The sequence below is a fragment of the Delphinus delphis genome, chromosome 5, assembly GCF_949987515.2.
Source record: "Delphinus delphis chromosome 5, mDelDel1.2, whole genome shotgun sequence".
NCBI lineage: Eukaryota > Metazoa > Chordata > Mammalia > Artiodactyla > Delphinidae > Delphinus > Delphinus delphis.
Window position 1 is genome coordinate 64,631,559 of NC_082687.1, and position 26,381 is coordinate 64,657,939.

General features: G+C 39.4%; 1 protein-coding gene across 1 annotated transcript in view; it reads left to right on the plus strand.

Moving 5' to 3' along the window:
* The first annotated feature begins 8,919 nt into the window (after nt 1-8,919).
* NMU (neuromedin U) overlaps nt 8,920-26,381 on the plus strand; it is a 36,114-nt gene continuing 18,652 nt past the window's right edge. Inside the window, exons 1-3 of the mRNA XM_060013173.2 lie at nt 8,920-8,941; nt 16,668-16,726; nt 25,421-25,468. Coding sequence (XP_059869156.2) covers nt 25,451-25,468 — 18 coding nt within the window. The 5' untranslated portion in view covers nt 8,920-8,941; nt 16,668-16,726; nt 25,421-25,450. The remainder of the gene's footprint in view (nt 8,942-16,667; nt 16,727-25,420; nt 25,469-26,381) is intronic.

Here is a 26,381-nt window from a genome sequence, read left to right on the forward strand (position 1 = left end):
ACCATTTATACAGTAGATATATGCTTAAAGGTTGTACACTATTATAAATGAAAGTTTTATAGATCAGTTTTTTATTTTCCTTATTCATGTATATATATTTTTGTGCTTGTTACATGCCAAGTACTCTTAACACCGAGAACTTGAGTTATAGAACAATATGAAAGTGACCATAAGTGTTTTTAAAAGGATAAAAGGATTAAAAACCTGAGTTGGTATTCTCCTAGCAAAGGGAGACAAATAAAAAAACAAACCAACAACTCTATAGATAGAAGTATCTAGTATGATGTCAAGTGGTAATAAGTGTTAAGGAGAAAAAGGTGTGTAAAGGAGACGGGAAGTGCTGAGAGGAAGAGGGTGCTATTTACTATCCAGGGATCAGGGAAGGGAGACATCATCAATTATGTAACACATTTGCCTTGAGTGCTTTGCCCAATATAGAATTTACTCAACATTCCTGAAGGTCTCTATTATATGATAGAGTATAATGTGGTAGGATAGGAAAGGAGTTGAAGGCAATTCTTTGGTATATTTTTAAAGAGAATAAAAGTACAGGAGGATAGAAGGATGAGAAAAAGAAGCTCAAATTATTTTTATTGATCAACTACAATTGCCACAAATCAAGTGGTAGTTAAACCATTAAACATATGGATGTCATGATGAGAATATCAGGGTTGATCTGCTTGGAAACACACTGAATTAAGGCAATGATTGCCTTAATTTTATTTTTCAGTTTTCTCTAAGAAGTAAATCTATTATTTTGCCTACTTCTGCTTTTTCCCTTTAAGCTGTTTAAAAACTCTGAAATCAGGGTTGAAACTCAAGATTGAAAGTAGCTTACATATGTACTAATGGGTGAAAACATAAAAAAGGACCTGTGATTAATTTTTGAGAAAAAGGGATTTGATCACTTCATAGATGAACAAAGAGAATGAACTACTCAACATTGACTAATTTTATTCTTCTCAGAAATGTCTTAAATTTCTAGTATTTAATTTAGAGCAACATGACATACATCCATATACAACATGACATACATCCATATACATTGAGCAAACTCAAGTTATCTGTTATGGTCCACTTAAAAAATCAGAGCTAAAAGTATTTGAGACACTAGAGATAAAATGAGTAGTCATTACTCCTTTTATGATACTAACTGAAATGGTGCTTATTTTTATATTCAGAAACTCATTCCAGGTCTCTTTTGATTATTTTATTCTAGCATTTTTTAAAAGATCAAATAATATCAATTTTCTTTTCCTTTCTTTCAATTACCTTTGACCAAATGCAGTAAAAAATTTTCTTTTAACACACCTATGTAAAGAAATTACATATTTTTTCATAAATACAGATGTCGTTAGAAAATATAATTGTTTTGACTCATTTTTAAATAGATTGAAAAACCAGTCTAGTGATAAAAAATTGTTGTACAACTTATTGTGTAGAAATAATAAATTTTACTTTATCCTTGTATTTTTTAACTGTCATTTAATTTTAGGTTCCATTTTTATAAAACTTCCTGTGTCTGGAAGTATCTGTTTTGCTGCCAGCTTTGCCAAGATGTGATTCATAAGCATGTCAAGAAAATCTAATAAATCTTTCATTAGTGTGTATAAATATTTTAATTGCAATTTAAGGAACAGAGAAAGGTTCTGCCTTCAACGGATTGGAATTTTTTTTAACGTCATGTTTCAAATTAGTAATAACAGTGCTGCATTTCTATAATGGCTTTACCCTCAGAACATCTATCATGTGAAAATCTAGCCCTGTGGGCACCAGTGTAACTGCAAAAAGTTATTGACTTTTTGCTTTTTAAGAAATTCTCTTATTACTTTTCTCAAAAGGAATTTATCTCTAAAGTCTCTCTGCAATAAATCTATGCTGCTTTCAGGCTGCATGGCAACCTTCTCTGGCCTGTACTTAGAGAATTCACCAACAGTATCTCCACCCACAGCTCCTCCTGAATGCAAGAGATTGAAGAGATGAAAGCTAGATCCTTGTGCAAAGACATTAGCAAGAATGTCTCTTGAACATACAAATCTTTTATTCACCATTAGTCCACATCTCACTCACTATGTGCATCGGATGAACCTGAAAAACAACCTCAAGCGGAAGGACTTTTATTCCTGTAAACTGTTTAAAATAAATTTTATCAAATAATTAGAGAAAATAAGAAGAGTTTCCCTCTCCTGTAAAGGATGATGTTGCATTTCTTAAATTTTGTAAGCTGCTACATCATTATCAGGGCAAAGTTAATTATCCTACAACAGAAAGCCTTAAGAAATGTAGATGTATTTGGTCTGTGGTCCTCCATTTCTTGTATTCATTATTCTTTTCTTGTCTCTTAGAAGAGTGTTTTTCCTGCGTTGATTTCTCAGTACACTGTAGTTCATCCAAAAGTCTTTCTGAGTCGAGAGATTTTCCTGGAAGCAGAGAGGTCGATATCTACCTAGTTTGAAGGCGCAGATGGGAAAAGGAAAAGTTAGGATTATTGGAGTTATTATAAAATGTATGAAATACTATTGTTCAAAGAGAAGGCAAACTCAAGTTATAAACTGGGAATTTCATCCAGCTGCCAAAGTTGTTTGTGGAAAGAGCTGAAAAGTATCCTTGTCACTAAATAATAGATACCCATCTTCAGAAGCAAATAGACCCCCAATCATTTGGTCATTTTCTTGTAATTGCCACAAATGACCCTCTCGCCTTGAACATTTGCTCTGTAACCCCACAGTTGGCTTCTCCCCTGAATTCTATTTAGAGACCAAAGGCTAAATTGAGTCTTTGGAGCAGTTTGCTTTTAACTTCCATAATCTCAACAGAACTTTACTCTTCAGTATTAGATACCCTTAAGCAAAAACTTTTCTCTAAATTTCAAATTTGATATTAGGGTGGTATTTCTAAGTGGATCATCCTGCATGAACTTAAGCAGCAAGTAACAGAAAATTGGGAAGATGCATGACAAGGTACAGGTGGTCTTAGAAAAGATAAAACAAGATGCAGAGTTTTCAGCATCTTGTTAGTCTATAAATCTTACAGGTGACACTGGCTTAATAAATGTTTCCTGAATGAGTGAGTGTCCTATAAACCATTTAGAACAGGTCATCACAAAATCCACTTGCCATTATTTATATAATGATGCTATTCATAAATAACAGTTATATCAAAGTGACTATTAAGACCAACATTCTCCATCTGGGTTTTATGAAGTATATATTTTCTGCCCTGAAAAAATTAGTTAATGACTATAGCATGATACAGACATGTCATTGATACAGACATGTCTTAGGTGAATGCCTTCACAAAGTTCTAGAGGAGGATTTCATAGTTACCAAGAACATCCAGGACTGTTATTTGTTAAATAACAAAATTTGTTATTTTGTACTGTTATTTGTTAAATAACAAAATTTGGATATTTAATGCCAAAAATAGACAAATTTTTCTTGTGCTAAATTGCAGAGGCTGCCAGCATCCTCTGCCACAGGTCATCATCATCGTATCTGGCCTGAACTTCTTTCTTTTTTTCTTTAAATTGAGATGTGATTCACATACCATAAAATTTATCCTTTTAAAGTGTACACTTCAATGATTTTTAGTATATTCACATCATCACTGTCTAATTCCAGCACACTTTTTATCACCCTAAAAAGAATGCCCCTAAAAAGAATCCTCTATTCTTATTAGCAGTCACTCTTCTTTCTTCCCAGCCCCTGGAAACTACTGATCTATTTTCTGTCTGTATGGAGTTGCCTCTTCTGCATATTACGTATAAATGGGATCATGCCATTTGAAACCTTTTGTGTCTGACTTCTTTCACTTAGCATAATGTTTTCAAGGTTCATCCATGTTGTAGCATGCATCAGTACTTCCTCCAGTTTTATGGCTCTGGTGTGGACTTCTACCATGTTCTCCCTGCTTCTACTGGGGTCCTCCACAGTCTGTTCTCCACTGAAGCCAGGGTGATGTTTTGCAAATGTAAATCGAATCATCTCACTCTTCTACTTAAAATCCTTCAAAGACTTCCCATTTTACTTAGAGAAAAAAATTGAACTCCTTCCCATGGTCTCTAAGACCTTTCAATGATCAGGACCCCACCCTGCCTACTTCCCAGCATCAGCTCCGCATATTCCACTTACTCACTCTGTACCAGTTCTGTGCCAGTTACACTGGCTTCCTTCTCCTCCTGGAAACTTCAGGCTTGGCATTTCTTTCAGTTCCTGCCCCAGGGCCTTTGCACTTGATGGTCCCATTGCCTGAGGCTCTTTTTTCACAGATCTTTCTGGTTTCTTCTTATCTTTCAGGCCTCTCATATCATCCCCTCAGAGAGGCAACCCTAGATAATCCTGTGTCAAGTATCTTTCCCCCAACTCCCAGTCACCTTCTATCATTTCATTACCCTGTTTTCTTTATAGCATTTACTACTATCTGAAATTGTTCTGTTTTCTTTCCTTGCTTATTATCTACTTCTCCTTGAAAATCTGTCAACTCCATGAAGGCAGAGACTTTAACTGACTTGGTCTCTGCTATATCCCAAGCTTCTAGAATGGAGCCTAGAAGGTGCTCAATTAATATTTGAAGGAATGCATGGCTATCTTGCCTAGAACTCCTAAATCTTCCAGATCTTGCCCCTACTCTCAGCTCCTAAAGCTGGGTCTCTTTATTAGACTTCACTAGACTTAGCTATTGCCAACTACTGCCTGCCTGAGTTTCCATCTGTTGCTGACTCTCCCATTCTCCTGACATTCAACCATCCCCCGCTTCCTAATGCTCTCCATGATGACTTTTCTAGATACCCCTGTCACAAGCTAGCAGGTCTCACTAATCTGTAGGTCCATGATCTAATTTAGCCTTCATTCTTACAGGTTGTAAACAGAAAGCACAGTCCAGTTGCCAATTTGCAAGAGATAAATAGGTGAGAGGAATCAGCATGGTACCAAGAATCAAACTTTCAGTCTTGAACAGAGTAAGTAGGAATGCATTAGATGCTGCACTATACCTGGTGGTAGATACTGATGTATAAGCTCATGTTAGATGAATGTGAACTAAATACAGATTGGAATGTTCCTAACTAAATTGTTAAGCCTCCACTGTAGAGATCTGGGATCTTGCTTCTTTGGAATATTTGGACAAAAGGGAACCTTGGGAATCAGCTTCTTCCCATTTAGATATTTGTGGAATTCCACACCCCACCCCCGCCCCACTTAGCTCCTAGGTAAATAAAGTATCTATTTTCCCTCATTCCCTCATCCATCTTCTCTTATCATCCAAGTCACACAATAGCACGACCGTTTGTCTGCAAGTCATTTTAAGCATTTCTTAAGCATTTCTTCAAAATAACAACTCATATACAGTGAGTAAAAGGAAAAGCCACATATAGGGAGGAAATAGTTGCCACACAGTTAACCAACAAAAGCTCCAGATGCATAAAGCATTTCTATAATGGGTAAGAAAAAAACTAACAACCCAAAGGGGAAGAATGGGCAACAGAGATAAATGGACATTTCACTGAAGAGAAAACAATAATGGCCAATACATCTGTGAAAAGATACTCATCCTCATCAGTAGTGGGAGTTGCAAATTAAATCCACAGTGAGATACCACACCCACCAGGGTGGCAGAGGTTTTTGCAAGGATGTGCGGCAATGGAAACTTCATGCGCTGCTAGTGAAGTGTAAATTGGTACAACATATTGGAAAACAATCCAGTGTTTAACTAGATATCCCTATGACCTAATAACTCTATTCCTAGGTATATAACTCAGAAAACTCTTACATATGTGTACCAAGGGCCCTGTACAGGAACATCCGGAGCAGCCTGATTCATTCAGGAAAAAACCTCGTAATACACAAGTCATTTCTTCTCCTGACCTGCTGGGGGTATAAAAAGCATCAAGCCCACTATTTTCAGGTTTTTCTGCTCTCACTGACAGCTCACCCCACACAAGTGGCTGAGACTAGTGATCTCTCACTGCGCCCCCAGGGGACAAAAGAAGGCAATGGGAAACCAGAGCCTTCTTCCCCCGGCCAACATCCTTATTTCATTTAGTCTTTGCACTACTTTTTTACTACTTTGGGGATAAATCAAGGTACACACAGTCTTGACTCAAATCTCTTCTCATCCATCTTTGAACCTGGACCAGACTCTATAATCTGGCCTTGTTCACATGCTTCATGGGTACAAGGAACTTTAAAGTGGTAGGCATTCTTTTTTCACTTTATCTATCAGGGTTATTCTCTTGCCTCTCTGTATTTCTGCCTGAGCACCATCCCAATGGGCCTTGTAATACAGCTATTTGAGTGTGGGTTTGGGGTCCTTTATTAAATTGTGATTTCCTTTAGGAAGATTACTAAATGTTGTATTCTTAAGGACATGTCTTGCATATGGTGGGTTGCACAGTGCATGTTCTGATCCATTAAAATCCCTGATATAGAGGAGAAGCACCTTCAGAGAGTAGAATGGCCAGCGGCTCCCTCACATGCTGATACCCTTAGATTGTTTAATATCTCTAAGCATCATCAGATGAGAATCATAATACTTTCATATCCCAGAGGTGCTGTGCATTTTAAATGAAATAGCACGGGAAAGTGCCTGACATAAAGATGTCCCTTAAGAAATGTTAATGTACTTCCTTTTCTACCCTTTCCTCAGCGTTCCTTTCAAAAGGAGGTCAAACAAGATCAGTCTTCCATCTTTCTGGAGAAGGAAATTAAAACTGTATCAGCTGGTGTCCTGGAGGAGGCTGCTTCGTGGATGTTTCTGCTTAAGAAGGAAAGTATGGAGAGGGATAGCAGAAGTCAGGTCACTCTGGAAATCAGAATGCAACAGCTAGGGAGTGACAGCAGGAAAAATGCATACGAAAGGGAGTTACCTTAGGACTGGAATTCCACAGGACAGCCAGAGACCTTCTAGAACTGTTAGAAATGTGGTGTGGTCAAACCTCAGCAGCCCTTTCTTCTTAACCGTCTTTAACAGACAACTGCTTTTCCCTAAAAGGTCTCAGACCAGGTAGGAATTTGGGGAACACCACCTCCATGAACCTGTGTTGCTCTAACGTGCCCCGGGCGTTGGGCCAGGAGCTGAGGATGAGCAAGGGAACAGAACAGAGGTGCTTGCACCGAGGTGGTGACTGGAGCGCTAGGACAGGAGGGAGGGGCAGAGAAGGCTTCCCGAGGAAGGTGCATAAGGGGTGTCCCAGGCAGAGCATCGCCACCGTCCAGCGTAAAAACCGGCATCCCAGCCTCTTCGGGCCGCCTGGCTTGCCATTTCCCTCCAGCTCCCATTCATTGCTTCCAAAGAAGGGAAGAGACTCGCCTCGTTTTAATTCCATTCTCATCTATCCCAGAGACCCTAGGGTGGGGGCGACGAAAATGAGTGGTACTCTGAGTCAGAAACTTGTGAAGGGGGCGCGGGAGCCGGCAGCGGGCTGGGAGTGACGCGAGGGAGGCCGGGGGCGGGGAGGTGACGCGCGCGGGGACCTCGCCGCCTCAGCCCACGTGTCCGCGAGATTTAAAAGTTGGCAGAGTGCGGGTGGGTCAGTCTGGCGGCCGAACTGGGCGAACAGCGCGCCAGGGACGCAGAGGCTCAGCCAGAGCATCGCTTGGAGCGCGGGCCGGTGCCGTGCAGGGTCCCGGGATGCTGCGAGCCGCGAGCCGTCGCCCCGGGCCGCCCCCCGGTCAGGTGGCCGCTGCGTCCCCGATCCTCCTGCTACTACTGCTGTCTTGTTGCGCGGACACCTGCGGAGGTAAGCCGACCCCGTGCCTCCCAGGGCACCCGCGCCACCGCCTGGTCCCGCGCCACTCCTCCCCGCTGTGATCGCCGCGCTCTCTTCCCTCCCTTTTTTGCCTCTTCTCTTGGCTTCTGAGATTTGCCACCCCCTCGTGCCGCAGGGCTCCCCAGGTTCTCGCTCTTAATCACAGGAGCGGGTCGGCGCCCCAGGGCAGCCAGCGGCGCAGGTGCCAGTGTCCGGGCTCGAGCGCGGAACTGGGCCTGGCCTAAATCCCCAGGCCGGGCAGCCTGAGGTCGGTGGAAACTTGTAGGGCTCCCTCGGGTAATGGGAGTTAAAACAGTGAAAATGAAAATGCTTTTCCTTTGACTGCAATCACTGGAGGGATTGACAGTGAAGCAAAACTAGAGTAGGTTTGATACTTCCCCTGCTGATGCGAGGTCAACTTGCAAAGTGCTCAACTTCCTTGGTGAATAAGCTCCTGTCTGTGCAGATAATCCCGAGCAATAACATGCCCCGTTCTGGCCGTATAGATGGGGAAAGAGTCAGCTCTGTGCCTCATAGGTTTTCAGGGACCAGATCAGGAAAAGGAATAGAGACCTTCTTACAATGCGGAGTTGGAGAAGCAAATGTGCCAGCCGGGCTTTCAGTCAGTGCTACAGCTAAAGCCAGTGAAGGCAGATGTGGTTTGATAACAGTAGGGACTTCCTGAGCTTTGCTTAGAGGAAAGGTGTGGGAAAAGCAAAAGCAAGGTCAGGAAGGGGTGTCTGAAGCTTGGGAGACAGTGTAGAGCAGATGCAACTTGTACCAGTGGAGAGATCACTTCCCTGTTCCCTTAAGGTTACCTTTCCAGGTACCTCGAGGGGACCATCCCTCATCTCCCAGCTCTGAGCCAGGGCCCCTCCAGTGACAGCCACTGACCTACTAAGATCATGAATTTTCTAGCTTCTCAGCAGGTCCTCTTAGTTTCCCTCTGCTCTCCTTCCTGTCAGTAGGATAAAGGAGGGCTGACTGTTTCATCATTGCTCAGAATGTTAGGGACTTGAAACCATAACTGTAGGGACCTTTCTTAGCACGTAGCCCAGCCTTCAGGTAGAGGTGGGGGAACTGAAACTATTATTCTTTTCCTAATTTTTTTTTTTTTCTGTCCTTTCATTGTTTTCCCCCTTTCCTTAAGGAACTGGAGACGTAGGGAGGTGGGAACACCCGTGCTTGAAAAGCAAGGTAATTTGGCTATGAAATCTAAGCAGTCAGAAGCTAGGAGACCTAAACCTTCTCCATCACATATTCAGCAGTGCTACAGCATGACTTATGCAAAGTAATATTAATCGTTTATCGGTAAAATTAGTTTGGTAATTTTTATTTACCTTATTAAGGAAGCAGATAATCATAGTTTATTTTTTTTCCTCTGTAAAGCAAATGTACTTTCCATGCATGTTACGTACTATATGCTTGCAGTGATTTTTGCATCAGTGGGAGGTAACTTCTTTTTGGTGGGGAGGCAGGGGAATTTTCAGTCTTCTGGTGATTGAGCAGAAACTATAGAAAGCAGCAGCTGATTTCTAAAAAAGGCAAGTCTTGGGTTTTATTTTCAAAAGAGCATATCTGGTGGTTGACCAATCATCTCATAAATATCCCCAATATTTCTCAAGCAAAGGGATGAGATACCTCTTTCCCTACACAGAGACCCCATAGACTACCCTTTTCTGTCTTCTTTCCCCTTCAGATCTGCTCTTGATACCAAAAACTTAATTTTATCTCTCTAAAAATGTGATGGGGAGGGAAGAGGGTGAATTTTTCCTAGTCTGATCTGCCCTAGTCCTGAGACCCTAAAGATAGCACTGGAGGGGAAGCATGACATACATAAGCAAAACTGGGAGGTAATCTACCAAGATTAATCGTTACGCAACACGCAAGTGGATGTATTGAAAAACAACAAAGCAAATGCCACAATGCCAGAGGAAAAAAAAATCATGTCAATAAGTACAACGTCCTTGGCAAAAATGAGTTAGCAGAGCATAAAATAGCAATGGGAAGGTAAAGGACCAGCCACAGATTCGGTGGCTGGAAATGGTTTACTATTCAGAGAACATTAAAATAAAGAAGGACATTTCCTGAAAGAGGGGCACATTTGTATATCTGCAACAAACTGTCGCGTGATGTGGCCTCCGACAATAAGTGATCAAGTGCCCAAGACTAAATTGAGAAGTGTCTTTTCCTACTCAGGCCCTTATTCATGGAATAATTCCTAAAATTCAGTCAGCAGTAACAGTTTCTGACTTCCAAACACTACACTAGTTAAGTACTAGCAATGAGAAAAGAAAATTGATACCACTTTTAGAATAATCAAGTCTGTTTTTCTTTCTCTTACACATGATATATTTACAGATCACAAGCTGTCTATCCATATTATTTGCATTAGTTAGATTGTACAGTGTAAGACTAAAGATTTCACTTAACTTGAAACTGATTGATCAAAAACAGTGCAGTTTTTAGGCTGTAGATGACAGCGGCACCGTCCCTGGCAATACTTGCGAAAGTATCTAGTATGGCTATTTGATTAGTATAAAGCCCACATCTGGGGTATCTTGAGAGGAAAATCACATCAACTTCAGTTAACAAATAGACAAAGGGGGAAAATTCTTCCCTTGTGTTTGGATTCAGTCATAGGATGTTAATAGTTTTCTATAAATTATAGGTAAACATTTTGAAATTTTGGCTTCTCTAACCTTTTTACCCTGAGACTGTGTTTCGTGTAAGAGCCCCAAAGTACCCCCTTTCGATTAGATAAGTGCTTGGGACTAGGTTAGACAAAATGGCAATTTTGGTGTGGCCCATGCAAGCTTGGGGACATGGAAGGAGGCAAACTCTCCATGCTCTTGGTAAGGCAGGAGGGAGGGGGAGCTTCCACTTTTACTGGAGGATGGGGGTTGGTCAGGAGAAGAAATAATAGGAAACTGTATTCTTTAAACAGGAATGACCTGTCAAACAGAGATTAACCATGGTACCTTGAGTGGAGAAATCAGAAGTACAGGCAGGTGAAGACTGAATCCAACACGTGGAATTCCTTGTGCATTTCCCTGCATCATACTTGACTCTGGTTCTCTTCAATCAAATACTGCTCTCTCCCTCCATTCCTCTTTCTTTTACCTTCCTATTTTTCAAAGCTGTGCACTCTTAGTAAAAACAGATGAGTAATGCATCCAAGCTGTAAGGAATGGGCCTATGGATTTTAGATTTTTTTCATGACGACATTCATATACCCCTTTTGGAAATATTCAGACTTGTTAAAAAGGTTACACCTAAAATGTTTATTTGAGCTCCCTAGTTCTGTCAAATAAGAGGCATCCTCTGTTTCTTTCTACAATACGGTGCTCACTCCCCCTGGCTATTCACAGTTATTCATAGACCAGCGGCATCGGTATCAGGTATCACCGGGAAGCTTGCTAGAAATGCAGACTCTTGGGCCTGTCCCCGAATGACTGAATCAGAAGCTCATTTAAGTAAGATCACCAGGTGTTTTGCATGAAAATTTGAGAAGCTTTATCCCCTCCTGAAAACAGAATCAGCTCAAAGTAATATCCACCAGACAACAGTGACTTTGGGATATACATTTGTGCTAGGGTGGGAAATATTTAATTGAGAAGTGTGTAAGTTCATTTGTCCACCTTGAATAGCTGTCCCATGAAAGGGGATTCAAACAAATCAACTCTCTACTATGGACTACATGACCCCTGTAAGTTACTTCTAATGCTGGGTACAGAAAATGTAGCGAAATACTATTACTATTATTAGAACATAGATTAAATACTAGCACAAATTTTTGTGCACTCAAGGCGAGACATCTGAAAAGTGGTAGAATTAGAAAAAAAAATCTGTCAGGATTTGGAGTCTGGTTTGAAATCTGCTTCTGTCATGTGTATATTTTGGTGACCTGAGGCAAATTACTTAATCTTTCCTTCCTTCAATTTCCTCATCTTAAAATGGGAATAAGTAGAATAGCTAACTTAAAACGTTGGTATGAAGGTTAAAGGACATGATACATTTTATTTTATTATTATTTTTACTTCTACAGACAATTTTATTGACCTAGATTGAACATTTTAGAAAAACATTTTCTAAATGTTTACTGTAATGTATAATTTTCCCAATGTTAGTTAACCCTGGATTTTACAACTAAGCCTATAATTTTGTTACCAAATGTAATAAAAAGCTTTTAAAACCCTTTAACAATCAGTGGTATAAGTTTCACATTCTCCTGAATATATAAATTTGCTATAATTTACTTCTACTGATAACGTTTGTATTGTTTCTAAGAGACCTTAACTCTTTATTTTCTAGAGCATATTATAATTAGTCACAAATAGTCTTTTTTTTCTGGTGATAAGAATGAATAGCAGGAGCAGCATTTGTGAAACCAAATCTGATATGAAACTGACTCTTTCTTGTGAGTAAATTTGAATTTTGAAGCAGTAAAACAATAAGGTTTAATATAAAGCAAAATAAATTTTTTATGTTTATGATCAGCCAATTTCCCAGAAAAAGTTTTGTGGTGACTTTAGTTCTATTCCAGATACGTTAAAATCACCAATGGACAACACATCTTTTATTCAGGTGCCATCTGAAAGTTTTAAAAATTTGTTGACGTAATATCACTGAACTGTCCACTTTAAAATGGTTAAAATGATAAATTTTCTGTTTTGTGTATTTTACCACAATTTTTAAAAAATGTGTTGTTTGACGATTTTTAGTTTTTATAAAGGTATTATATTAGCATAACAATGAAAAATTTAAAAGATCACCTCTAATCTCATTATCCTATCAAGCAATATTTACATTTTTATTTTCTCTTCCTGTTGTCTATAAACATAGTCCCACATAGCTTCAATATAATTTTCCATTCTTATCTTTTCATACTAAATTTAAATTTTATGATTCATAGTTATATATATATATTTTTTTTTTTGTGGTACGCGGGCCTCCCACTGTTGTAGCCTCTCCCGTTGCAGAGCACAGGCTCCAGACACGCAGGCTCAGCGGCCATGGCCCACGGTCCCAGCCGCTCCGCGGCATGTGGGATCTTCCTGGACCGGGGCACGAACCCGTGTCCCCTGCATCGGCAGGCGGACTCTCAACCACTGCGCCACCAGGGAGCCCCATAGTTATACTTTTTAACATTGTATTCACAAGGTTTCATTGAGTTGGTCAATTTTTTTTTTCAAGGTAACAGTAGTGTTTGTTTTTTTTAATTGCACACATGTCTATAAACCTAATAAATAGGTTTTCTCTTTTTTTTATACAGCAGGTTCTTATTAGTTATCAATTTTATACACATCAGTGTATACATGTCAATCCCAATCGCCCAATTCATCCCACCACCACCACCACCACCACACCCCCCACTGCTTTCCCCCCTTGGTGTCCATACGTTTGTTCTCTACATCTGTGTCTCTATTTCTGCCTTGAAAACCAGTTCATCTGTACCATTTTCTACGTTCCACATATATGTGTTAATATACGATATTTGTTTTTCTCTTTCTGACTTACTTCACTTTGTCTGACAGTCTCTAGATCCATCCACATCTCAACAAATGACCCAATTTCGTTCCTTTCTATGGCTGAGTAATAATCCATTGTATATATGTACCACCTCTTCTTTATCCATTTGTCTGTCGATGGGCATTTAGGTTGCTTCCATGACCTGGCTATTGTAAATAGTGCTGCAATGAACATTGGGGTGCATGTGTCTTTTTGAATTACAGTTTTCTCTGGGTATATGCCCAGTAGTGGGATTTCTGGGTCATATGGTAATTCTATTTTTAGTTTTTTAAGGAACCTCCATACTGTTCTCCATAGTGGCTGTATCAGTTTACATTCCCACCAGCAGTGCAAAAAAGGTTCCCTTTTCTCCACAGCCTCTCCAGCATTTGTTGTTTGTAGATTTTCTGATGAAGCCCATTCTAACTGGTGTGAGGTGATACCTCATTGTAGTTTTGATTTGCATTTCTCTAATAATTAGTGATGTTGAGCAGCTTTTCATGTGCTTCTTGGCCATCTGTATGTCTTCTTTGGAGAAATGTCTATTTAGGTCTTCTGCCCATTTTTGTATTGGGTTGTTTGTTTTTTTAATATTGAGCTGCATGAGCTGTTTATATATTTTGGAGATTAATCTTTTGCCCGTTGATTCCTTTGCAAATATTTTCTCCCATGCTGAGGGTTGTCTTTTCATCTTGTTTATGGTTTCCTTTGCTGTGCAAAAGCTTTTAGGTTTCATTAGGTCCCACTTGTTTATTTTTGTTTTTATTTCCATTACTCTAGCAGGTGGATCAAAAAAGATCTTGCTGTGATTTATGTCAAAGAGTGTTCTGCGTATGTTTTCCTCTAAGAGTTTGATAGTGTCTGGCCTTACATTTAGGTCTTTAATCCATTTTGAGTTTATTTCTGTGTATAGTGTTAGGGAGTATTCTAATTTCATTCTTTTACATGTAGCTGTCCAGTTTTCCCAGCACCATTTATTGAAGAGACTGTCTTTTCTCCATTGTATATTCTTGCCTCCTTTATCAAAGATAAGGTGACCATAGGTGCATAGGTTTATCTCTGGGCTTTCTAGACTATTCCATTAATCTATATTTCTATTTTTGTGCCAGTATCATACTGTCTTGATTACTGTAGCTTTGTAGTATAGTCTGAAGTCAGGGAGCCTGATTCCTCCAGCTCCGTTTTTGTTTCTCAAGATTGCTTTAGCTATTCGAGGTCTTTTGTGTTTCCATACAAATTGTGAAATTTTTTGTTCTAGTTCTGTGAAAAATGCCAGTGGTAGTTTGATAGGGATTGCATTGAATCTGTAGATTGCTTTGGGTAGTAGAGTCATTTTCACAATGTTGATTCTTCCAATCCAAGAACATGGTATATTTCTCCATCTATTTGTATCATCTTTAATTTCTTTCATCAGTGTCTTATAATTTTCTGCATACAGGTCTTTTGTCTCCTTAGGTAGGTTTATTCCTAGATATTTTATTCTTTTTGTTGCAGTGGTAAATGGGAGTGTTTTCTTGATTTCACTTTCAGATTTTTCATCAGTAGTGTATAGGAATGCAAGAGATTTCTGTGCCTTAATTTTGTATCCTGCTACTTTACCAAATTCATTGATTAGCTCTAGTAGTTTTCTGGTAGCATCTTTCGGATTCTCTATGTGTAGTATCATGTCATCTGCAAACAGTGACAGCTTTACTTCTTTTCTGATTTGGATTCCTTTTATTTCTTTTTCTTCTCTGATTGCTGTGGCTAAAACTTCCAAACCTATGTTGAATAACAGTGGTGAGAGTGGGCAACCTTGTCTTATTCCTGATCCTAGTGGAAATGGTTTTAGTTTTTCACCATTGAGAATGATGTTGGCTGTGGGTTTGTCATATATGGCCTTTATTATGTTGCAACTCAGTGATTTTTAAGTAGACTTAAGGAGTTGGGCAGTCATTTGCCTATTAATGTTTTCTTTTCTGTATTGATTTGAAAGAGTTGTATATTATAAGGATATTTACCATCACATTTTATTAAATATGTTTCATACATTTCGGAAGTTTTCATTTGTCTTTTAATTTAAATTAATTTGTGATTATGGTAGATAAGTTTGGATGAAGGTGATCAAAAGGTACAAACTTCCAGTTATAAGACGAGTAAGTACTAGAGATGTAACATACAACATGATGACTGTAGTGAACACTGCTCTGTGGTATATTTGAAAGTTAAGACAGTATATTCTGAGAGTTCTTATCACAAGGAAAAAAACATTTTTTTTTTCGTATCTATATGAGGTGATGGATATTAACTAAATTTATTGTGATAATCATTTCACAATATCTGTAAGTCAAATCATTATGCTGTATACCTTAAACTTATTCAGTGCTGTATGTCAATTACATCTTCATAAAACTGGGAAGAAAAAAAGCAGAAGAAAAAAAAGATCCTCACTCATCATAGTTAAAGTGCTACAACATCATGCCATTTACATAAATTTTATCTGATACTTCATCATCCAAATTCTGTTTCAGGATCACACTGGCAATACCCTGGAGGCATTGTCTTACTTGAAAAATGTTATTTCAGTTAGTTGAATATCATTCTTTACAAGATTTAAGTCAAACAAGGTCCAGCACTAAATCCAAACCAAAATATATGTGTCTGTAATAAATTTCTGCCCCTGCATTATTCATACATAGTGGCATAGATGATTCTTCAAGCGTTCTGAATTAAGTACAATGGATTTCTCACTTTTTTATGTTCTGTCGTATAAGCCTTTTTGTACTTTTACTCCTCCTTAACAAATAAAGTATTGTTTCATCTCCACCAAAAAAAAAAAAATTTGTGCAGCTATCACAACAATACAATTTTCCATCACCCCCCAAAGATCTGTTATGTCCATTTGCAGTCAGTCCGCATTCCTACCATCAGCCCCAAGCAACCACTCGTCTTTCTATCACTATAGGTTTGCCTTCTCTGGACATTCCATATGCATGGATTCATACAGTATTTGATCCTTTGCATCTGGCTTGTTTGATTTAGCATGATGTGTTTGAGATTCGTCTCTGTTGAAGCATATATCAGTAGTTCATTCCTTTTTATTGCCAACAATTTTCTATTGTGTGGATGTACTACATTTTGTTTATCTATTTACCAGGTGATGGACATCTGCATTGTTTCTGCTTTGAGCTTATTATGAATTATGCTGCTATGTGCATTCATGTACAAGTTTTTGTGTAGACATATAAGAAATTCACTCTTGAGAGTAATGTCTTTGTAATGTTTTAAGGTTTATTTAATAATTATGTCTCTTTATACTAAGTCAGATGTTGAAATATCTAGTTGAAATAGGAGGGTGGTGATGTACAGTGAAAAATGAGAAATATCATCCAAAAGTAAATCAAAACTTTATCATCCAAAACTTTATTTTTAGGTGCTCCAATATTGCCTCAAGGATTACAGCTGGAACAAGAATTACAGTTGTGGAATGAGGTAAAGAATTATCCTTACGCAAACTAGTGGAAACTTTACCCTTTTTAAAATTATCATGGTGAAGTGAAATAATGTAATTGAGCTTTGGGACAACTGTGATTTTACTGACATTCTGAATTCAGAATTATTCTCTTTATCAAGTGAAAGAAGGAAAGATGAAGAAGAAACCAAAAATACAGTAAGTGGTAAATTAAGGTGGCAGAAATGTGTCCTAACAATAGAGTAATTATAATAAATATGAATGTGCTAAACTACACCCCTTAAAAGAGATTCTCAGGCTGGATTTTAAAAACAGATTTAGTAATATGATCTCTGTAGGAGTCACACTGAAAGCAGAAAACAAAAAATGGCTAAGAATGGAAAATGACATACCAAGCAAATATAAACTGCAAGAAAATTGGAGTAGCAGTCTTAATATCTGATAAAATAGAATTCAAATACACAAACCATTTTAACAGACAAAGCAGGATCTTATATGCTGGTAAAAGAACAACAGAGCAAAAAGGTACAGCCATCACTAATATATATTAACAGAACAATCTCAAAATTTATTTAACAGCTGATAGAAATTCAGGGGAAAATAGATAAATGAACATTTGTAGTTGGATATTTTAATATTCCTCTCTCAAAACTGATAGTTAAAGCAAATAGCACACAAGTAGATATGTCAAAGACCCAACAGTACAATTAATAAATTTGAATTTGAACTATTAGAAATATTTTTAAAAACCTGTACTAAACAGTATGAACATTCTTTTTGAGAATAATTGGGGCATTTTAAAAAAACAGACCATGTCTTAGAAGACAAAGAAAGTTTTCATCACTTAGGATCCATTTTAAATGTTTTGCAATCATAATGCAATAAAGTTAGAAACTATTAACAAAAGTATAACTTAAATATCCCATCTGTTAGGAAAATAAGTGGAATTTCGGTAAATAGCCCTAGACTGAAAAAGAATGACATAAAAATATTATGAGTCAAAATTTGTATGCTACAACTAAAACAGTAGCTAGAAAGAAATTTTAACTTCATATATATTTATCAGGAAAAAAGAAAATTTAAAAACAAATATGCGTAGCATTCAACTGAAAAATGTGGGAGAAAAGAACATCAGAGAAAATTCAAAGAAACAGGAATGAAGTAAATAATAAAAATACGGGCAGAAATAAATATTAAAAAGAGAGAGGAGAGAAAAACTCCACAATATTAACAAAATCATATGTTTGTTCTTTCAAAATGTTAATAAGCACTGGCAGTACTGATTTAAAAAGGCAGAGGAGAAGATAAAGATAAAAAAAGACATACACTGAAAAAGGGTAGATCACCAAGAAAAAGAGAGATTTAAAAAATGTTTTATACGATATTTGCTTTTCTTCTTCTGACTTCCTTCACTCTGTATGACACTTTATAGGTCCATCCACGTCTCTACAAATGACCCAATTTCATTCCTTTTTATGGCTGAGTAGTATTCCATTGTATACATGTACCACATCTTCTTTATCCGTCCATACCAAGGGGGAAAGTGGTGGTGTGGGAGGAATCGGGAGACTGAGATTGACACATATACATTATTGATACTATGTATAAAATAAACTTCTGATGGGAACATACTGTAATAGCACAGGGAACTCTACCTAATGCACTGTGGTAACCTAAATGGGAGGGAAGTCCAAAAGAGAGGGGATATCTGTATGTGTATGGCTGATTCATTTTGTTGTGCAGTGGAGGCTAACACAAGCAACCATATGGTTTACATACCATATGGTTGTAAAGCAACCATACTCCAATAAAAATTAATAAAAAATAAAAACAAAAAAATTTTTTTAATGTTTTAAATAAGTATTATGGACAATTGACTGGCAAAGTTTGCACAACTCAGTAAATAACACTAAAAACTAGTGAATTGTGTCATGTTGGTCTGGAGTCATCATACTGGTCTAGACAAAAGTTATCAACTAAGGGATGGACGGTGGTGGGTCATGACTTGTAATTTAAAAAGTCCGTGGCTGCAAAGGCCCTATGGAAAGACCCCTTGTTATTTGTAGCTCTGAACCAGAGAGTTCCTATATTCTGTGGTTCAGTTTGAAGGTCTGTATTCAAAACATGAACTTTAGGTCCAGTAACAAGGACCTAAATAAATGCAACCCAATCAAAATTCCACTTAACTTCTTTCTGGAAAGTTTATAAATTTAACCTAAAATTGATGTGGAAAAATAAAGGTCTACAAATGGCTAAGGGAATTTTAAATATAGAGAGCTAAGAGCCAGAACTTGCCCTACCAGATTTCAAGATATACTAAGAAACTGTACTCATAAAAAAGGTATGGTGAGGGCGTAAGAATAGATGAATGAACCAGTGGAACTGAGACTAGAGCTTGGAGAGTTTAGCAGACACGGTCAGTGCCCTGTCATATCCCTTTGTCATTCACCATTCTAGCACACTCCAAACTTACTGTTTCTAATTGCGAGCACCTGTGACTCTGCCTGTTTGGCCTATGCTCAGGACAGACCAGAAGTGCCTGGGACCAAATGCCCCCACCACAGGAATAGCCATCAGTTGGTGACCCAAGAGAGTTGGTGGATGAATACCTTAGCTGCCTCTCCCCTCAGGTGGGATAACTCTGAGATGTATTCTGCATTGTGTCTCAGAGTACCCCAGGCAGATTGATCCCAGTTACAATGGTGGTAACCTGCTTGATAACATACCCTTGATTGGATTCCTTCCCTTCCCTGTTTTACTTCTCCACTCTTCTACCAGTGCTTTTTGGGTTATCTTCCAAATGATCTACTCATATCCACATCCTTATCTCAAGGTCTGTTTCTGGGGGAACCCAACCTAAGACAACCTGAGACAAATGCATGTGCACGTAAACTTAACTTATAGTAAAAGTAACACTAAAATTCAGAGGCAAAAGGACAGATTGTTCGACAAATGAGGGTTGAGAAACTGGCTCACTGTATAGAGAAACGTAAAATTAACACCCCATACAAAGGTGGGCTCCAGGTGGATTAAAGGTCTAAACATACAGGGTAAAATTATAGAGTTAATAGGAAATATCTTTTCTATTAGAAAAACATCTTTGTGAGCTAGGAACAGGGAAAGGCTTCTTTCCACAAATTTTAATAAGTTTTTCCATAAAAAATTTCCATAAGTTTTTCCATAAAAAACTTCCACCATAAATTATAAGGCCCAAAACTTCATGACTTGAATTACATTAAAAGTAAAGATTTCTGGGCTTCCCTGCTGGCGCAGTGGTTGAGAGTCCGCCTGCCGATGCAGGGGACGCGGGTTCGTGCCCCGGTCTGGGAGGATCCCACATGCTGCGGAGCGACTGGGCCCGTGGGCCATGGCCGCTGGGCCTGTGCATCCGGAGCCTGTGCTCCGCAACGGGAGAGGCCGCAGCGGTGAGAGGCCCGTGTACAGCAAAAAAAAAAAAAAAAAAAAAAAAGTAAAGATTTCTTTCAACAAAGGCCTCCATTGAAAAAATGTAGGAGCCTTTGAAAGAAGATATTGACAGAGCCTAAAACTGATAAGGAATTAGTTTCTAGAATATCTAAGAAATTCTAGCTAATTGGATAAAGACAGGAATCCAAAGTAAAAATAGTCAAATTATAGAACAATTTACAAAGAGGAAACCTAAAGACCAACAAGCATCTAAAGAGATGCTCAAATCCATTAGTAACAATGACATGAAAATTAAGACAAAAATATTGTCACTTTCTATCCGTTAGACTGGCAAAAAATTGAAATCTAGAGAATGGCAAACGTTAGCAAGGATGTAGGGTGTAGGAATCCCCATGCATTTCTGATGAGAGTGTCAACTGGTGTAGCCATCTGGAAAGCCGCCTAGATATCCCCATGGTCTAGCATGCCCTCTCCTGAGTATGTAGCCCAAACATATTCTCCTACAGAACCATATGTGGAGGACAGATACAAGGAGGTAATGGGAGGAGTGGAGGGAACCGGCCTCGCATCACTGGGGAGTAGGTAGGCAACATGTAGTGCGTGCACATTATAAATATTCTATGGCAGTTAGGAGTAACACACTAGAGGTATCCAGGAGCAGGGAGAGGTCTTAAAGTATAGTGTTAAGTTAAGAAAAGTAAGGGCTTCCCTGGTGGCGCAGTGGTTGAGAGTCTGCCTGCTGATGCAGGGGACGCGGGTTCGTGCCCAGGTCCGGGAAGATCCCACATGCCGCGGAGCGGCTGGGCCCGTGAGCCATGGCCGCTGAGCCAGCGCGTCCGGAGCCTGTGCTCCGCAACAGGAGAGGCCACAACAGTGAGAGGCCCGCGTACCGCAAAAAAAGAAAAAAAGTAAGAAAATACCATATGTGCACAGCAAACAGCAGTACAGATTTTATAAGAACATAAACAGAGGATACACATCAAATACATTAGAAGAGCTGCTTATGGGAGGATGGTATAGGAGTATGAAATGGAAATATAAAAGGATAAAGAAAGTGAGTCCAGTGATGATAGAAAGCTATGAACTGAGGAGAATACCCTTTATACCTAAGCCACCCCCTAACAACATACATAAGGGCAAAGATAAGACAGATGATAAGGGCCAAGTACTAAAGAGTCTTAAATAGCACAGAAATTTGTAAGACTATTTTAAGGGCCTCTGCCTTGGTATATCATAATACATGCTAGAAAAATATAAGCAAGATGAAGAATAATTTAAAAACAGATATGAATGTAGAGTACAGAAACATTTAGTTTGGCTTGAAATTATATTTCTGAGGAAAATCTTTGAAAAAAACTTTTAGATGATAATGCTGGGGGAAACACTCAAATGGAGCTGTAAAAGCACTGTACGCTCTTTTATAGAAAAAGATACTTAAAGAAGATGCTAAGAACATATAGTTAAGCTTTCTGCTGGAGGTTTTAAATATTACATGGCTATTCAGATGCTAGAAACACATACTTTTCAAACCGTATACAGAGACCTAACCATTTTCAAACGGGTTCGTCGATGGACTCCACAGAGTTCTCAAAAGCATTAGTGGCACTTAAAACCATTAGGGCCGTAAGCTGAGTGAAGTGAACAAATGCTTACCCAAAGGGAGAGTGGGTGGGCAGTGCAGCCATGCCTTTTAAAGAAAGGAGAACAAAGACTGAAAAGCTTTGCAGTTATCTCCTAATTTGATTAATTGGTGTTTTTTCTTATTCTGATGTTTTTATCCAAGCCATATTGATGCACTGATTAGTGAGCCCTGAAGTTCAAGGGTCCGCTGTCCTTGGACACGGCCACCTCATACAAATGAGCAGCCTGGGCTGGGGGTGGACAGCTTTCCCCTTGAGCATGTAAAGTCTTCAGATACCTAAACATCACCACAATTTCGAGAGGGACCACTTCCTCCTACCCTACTAGAGCAAATTAAATCGCATTTGGGGGTGATACATAAAGCATTAGTCACAATTTGAAGCTTAAAAGGGTATCTTTTTCGCTTTCCCTTCTCAATTGACTTCTCTTTTTATTTTTTTCCCCACAAACTCAATGCAATTTAATTAAAGAATATTTATTGAACACTTATTTGGGCACATTAGGTAGCCCCTGCCCTCAAGAAGTTTACCACTGTCTGTGTGTGTTTGTATCCATGATTCTGGGTTTATATGGCATGGAAGAGGGAGCAGGTGGATGGACACAAGGGACAAATAGAATAAAACAATTCTCCCAGTATTTGTGATATATAGAGAGGATAAGTTCTGTGAACATAAAAAGGAGACATAAACGTATGCTTTTCTATCATACCGTATACCTTTGTTATTCTCTAAATTACAGAATTATATATATTAGTTCATGTTCAACTTGGAAACCAGAGGAGCTTGAGAAATTACGACTAAAGGGTATGATTATCCCCCTTCAGTTTAGTGTGAGAATGTCAATTAAATTAAATTCAACAAACAATTCTGAAACTAGAAGGGGGCCCCTGAGTTGTTATGCCATAAATAGGACTCAACCTAAATCATCCCAGACAGACAAGAATCAGTACCATTTTTTCCAGTCCCGTTTTAAAAGGCCGCCAAAGAAATAAATGCCATAGATAACTCTAGACACCTAGCTTAGTGCTTAACTTCTCAGCACAGTTTTTTAATGATTAGTATAAATCTCATACTACAGTTTAAGATCTTTCAAGGTTTCTTTTAAGGATAAAAGCTGAGGACAGAGCACGGGAGCCTACCTGGCTCTTTGGTGGGGCTAATTGTGGACTCTGGGAAGGCTCACGCCAAGGAGTACTTCCCAAAACTTCTGCTGCCAGTGTCCTTGTCCCCACGGTGAGCCACAGCCGCCCCCCAGCCTCTGCAGGAGACCCTCCAACACTAGCAGATGGAAGCTTTAGACAAAACCGATCAAACCTCACCTCTCTACTAGTGCACCCCATCTCAGCATCTCTCGTTGCAAAACTCATCTCTTCGCTGAAAGATAGAATCACACACAGTGCCTGTAGCCCTCTAGAACTTCCAAATAATGACGAAAGAATTGTCAGCATGCAGATTTAGACAGTCACAAAATTTGAAACAGTTACTAATGTTGTTGGATATTTAAAAGGCTCGGGGCTTCCCTGGTGGCGCAGTGGTTGAGAGTCCGCCTGCCGATGCAGGGGACGCGGGTTCGTGCCCCAGTCCGGGAAGATCCCACGTGCCGCGGAGCGGCTGGGCCCGTGAGCCATGGCCGCTGAGCCTGCGCATCTGGAGGCCTGTGCTCCGCAACGGGAGAGGCCACAACAGTGAGAGGGCCGCGTACCGCAAAAACAAAAACAAACAAACAAAAAAAGGCTCGACATCTCCAGACCGTTATATCATAGTTGGCAGCCATCATCATACCGCATACAGTTATAATGGACAAGAATGGTCCAGCAGCACTGCCATCATCACAGCTTTTATTCGGGCCTTGATGTTAAGAGTCAAGAAAGGGTGGAGACCAGACCGCACTATTGTTTTCTGTTCATGGGGTGGAACAGCTTTTGGAAATATTGGCTCATATGAATGGGGAGAGGATTTCAAGAAGGTTCTGCAGAAAAATGTTGTGGCTTATGTTAGTCTCCACAGTCCTGTGAGCAGTAACTCAAGTCTCTACCCTGTAGCTTCACCATCTCTTCAGCAACTGGTAGCTGAGAAAAATAATTTCAACTGTTCCAGAAGAGATGAGTGCCCAGAAACAAATATCAGTTCTGTACAGATGCAAGATGAGGCCGATTACTTCATCAACCATCTTGGAGTTCCCACCATGAGGTTTACTTATGAGGACATCAAAGCATTAGAGGGTCCAAGTTTTCTCTCTGAAGGCTTTTTCCCTAAATGTGCAACAAAAATTGAAGAAATGGATCCTTTTTTCAACCTTCACGAGACCATTACCAAGATCTGGTGTACCCCCAGCAGAGCTTTGTAATAACATTCAGCAGAAAGTGCTTCACAAATGTGTGTGCAGAACAGTGGAAACAAGGTCTTTGGCAAGGCCTCCTAAACATCTCATCAAAACTCCACAGAGGGACTTCCCTGGTGGCTCAGTGGTTAAGAATCCACCTGCCGATATAGGGGCCACGGGTTCAATCCCTGGTCTGGGAAGATCCCGCATGCCGCGGAGCAACTAAGCCCGTGCACCATAACTATGGAGCCTGCGTTCTAGAGCCCACAAGCCACAACTACTGAAACCCATATGCATAGAGCCCATGCTCCACGAGAGAAGCCACCGCAATGAGAAGCCCACACACCACAAGGAAGAGTAGACCCCATTCGCCGCAACTAGAGAAAGCCAGCACACAGCAACAAAGACCCAACACAGCCAAAAATAAATAAATAAAATTAATTTAAAAAAATAACTCCACAGAAAGAAGCCCTCAAGATAAATTAGGAGTTTGGGATTAACATATACACACTTCTGTATATAAAATAGATAATCAACAAGAACCTATTATACAGCACAGGGAACTCTACTCAGTCTTCTGTAATCACCTATATGGTAAAAGAACCTGAAAAAGAATGGATATATGTATATATATAACTGAACCACTTTGCTGTACACCTGAAACTAACATAATGTTGTAAATCCACTATATCCCAATATAAAATAAAAATTAAATGAGTTGGCAAAAAAAAAAAAAACCCAAAAAGCCAAGGACAGCTAGTTGGCAAGCATAGTTCAGTAAACCTTCACTGTAAAATAGAACTATTTTCTCATGCTGGCTTCTTGGTAGAGAACGGGAAGATGGCCCATGTTGTGTAAGACTTTTTACTTACACTCTTTGTCATTTAGCACACATGCTATTATCATGTTAATTTAGATGATGTGATTAGATTTATATGTAGATATGATTGGATTTAAAGAACCACATAGCAGGGTGCTCCTTAATTTTGAGGCCATTCTTTAGTCACTACTCAGGTTTCTCAGGCCGAATAATACCATAAGTTTTTCCCTTCAATGTTTGAAGCATCTTTATGCTCTGATGATCCCTACTGACTGTTAATGAGGATGTATATCCCTGTGCCTGGGGGTGAATCTTGGGGAAATCCCAACTCCAGGACTTCCTTAGATAGTGTAAAAGGCTCCTGCCTCCCAAATCCAGAGTCCTGAACAGTCGTGGAACTTTAATTAATGTTGCATAGGTAACTTGACTTCGTAAAAGCTGCTTTCCATTTTTCGCTGTCTTCTCTCTGTTTCCAAGATGTAACTGGCATTTTTGTTTTCTACAGATAGATGATGCTTGTTCGTCTTTCCTGTCCATGGATCCTCTGCCTCAGGTAATTCCAAATGGAGGTGTTTCACAGTGATGTAAGCATTTGTGTCATGCTGAAATACTCCATCTCTCCCTTTGGACCCATCATTACTTTATGGACTTACTAAAGTGTCAACGTATTAGAAATTATTACAGCATCTGCAGGTAATAATGAGTGCTCTGAGTTTATGGTGTAAAGTGCTAGGGCTTTTATCTCTAAAAAAAATAGATTTGCAGATAATATACCCATATTTTTGAAATTAAAATGCTAATTTCAAAATCAAATTCTGTGTTAGATTAAAAATAATGAATCCATTGCTCTCTTGGGGGACTAATATCCTGGCCCTCAATAGAGTTTGCAACCCATGGAGAGATGAACTTACAGAGTCAGACTTAGGAGATCAAAATGTCATTGTAACTGAAAAGTCAACTTGTGAATGTGGCCTTAGATCTGCTGCTAAGTGTGTCTGCCAAAACCACCCCCAGAATTAAACTGAGGTTAGACTGTGACTCAAGCCTCCTGCCAGAATCAGGTTTTCTGCCACGGGGCAGCAGTCAGGCAAGAACAACTGGCCAGGGAGCTGGCTCTCTAAGAGGAAAGAGCTCAACAGAGCGTGCCCGATTTCCTCCTCTGAATCATCTGTCAGGTAACTCACTCCTTTTCCCACGGGAAAGAGTTAAGAGGACTGGGGAGAGAGGAGTGGTGGTCTAGCTTCTGTACCTGGAAATGATACAGACCAGTGTGCTTGGCCTTCCCTAATCAATAGAAATTGACTAGAGGCCAGACAAGAAATTCAGGCAAAGCTTTACTGGGGCCCCTGCTGCAGCAGGGGGAGCTAGAATGAGTAACAGGTGCCCTTGCTCACTCTCCGAGGGGGGCGAGCTAGGTCCTTATATGAGGTGAGGGTAGGGGTGTGTCCAGCGGTCAGGCTGGAGGA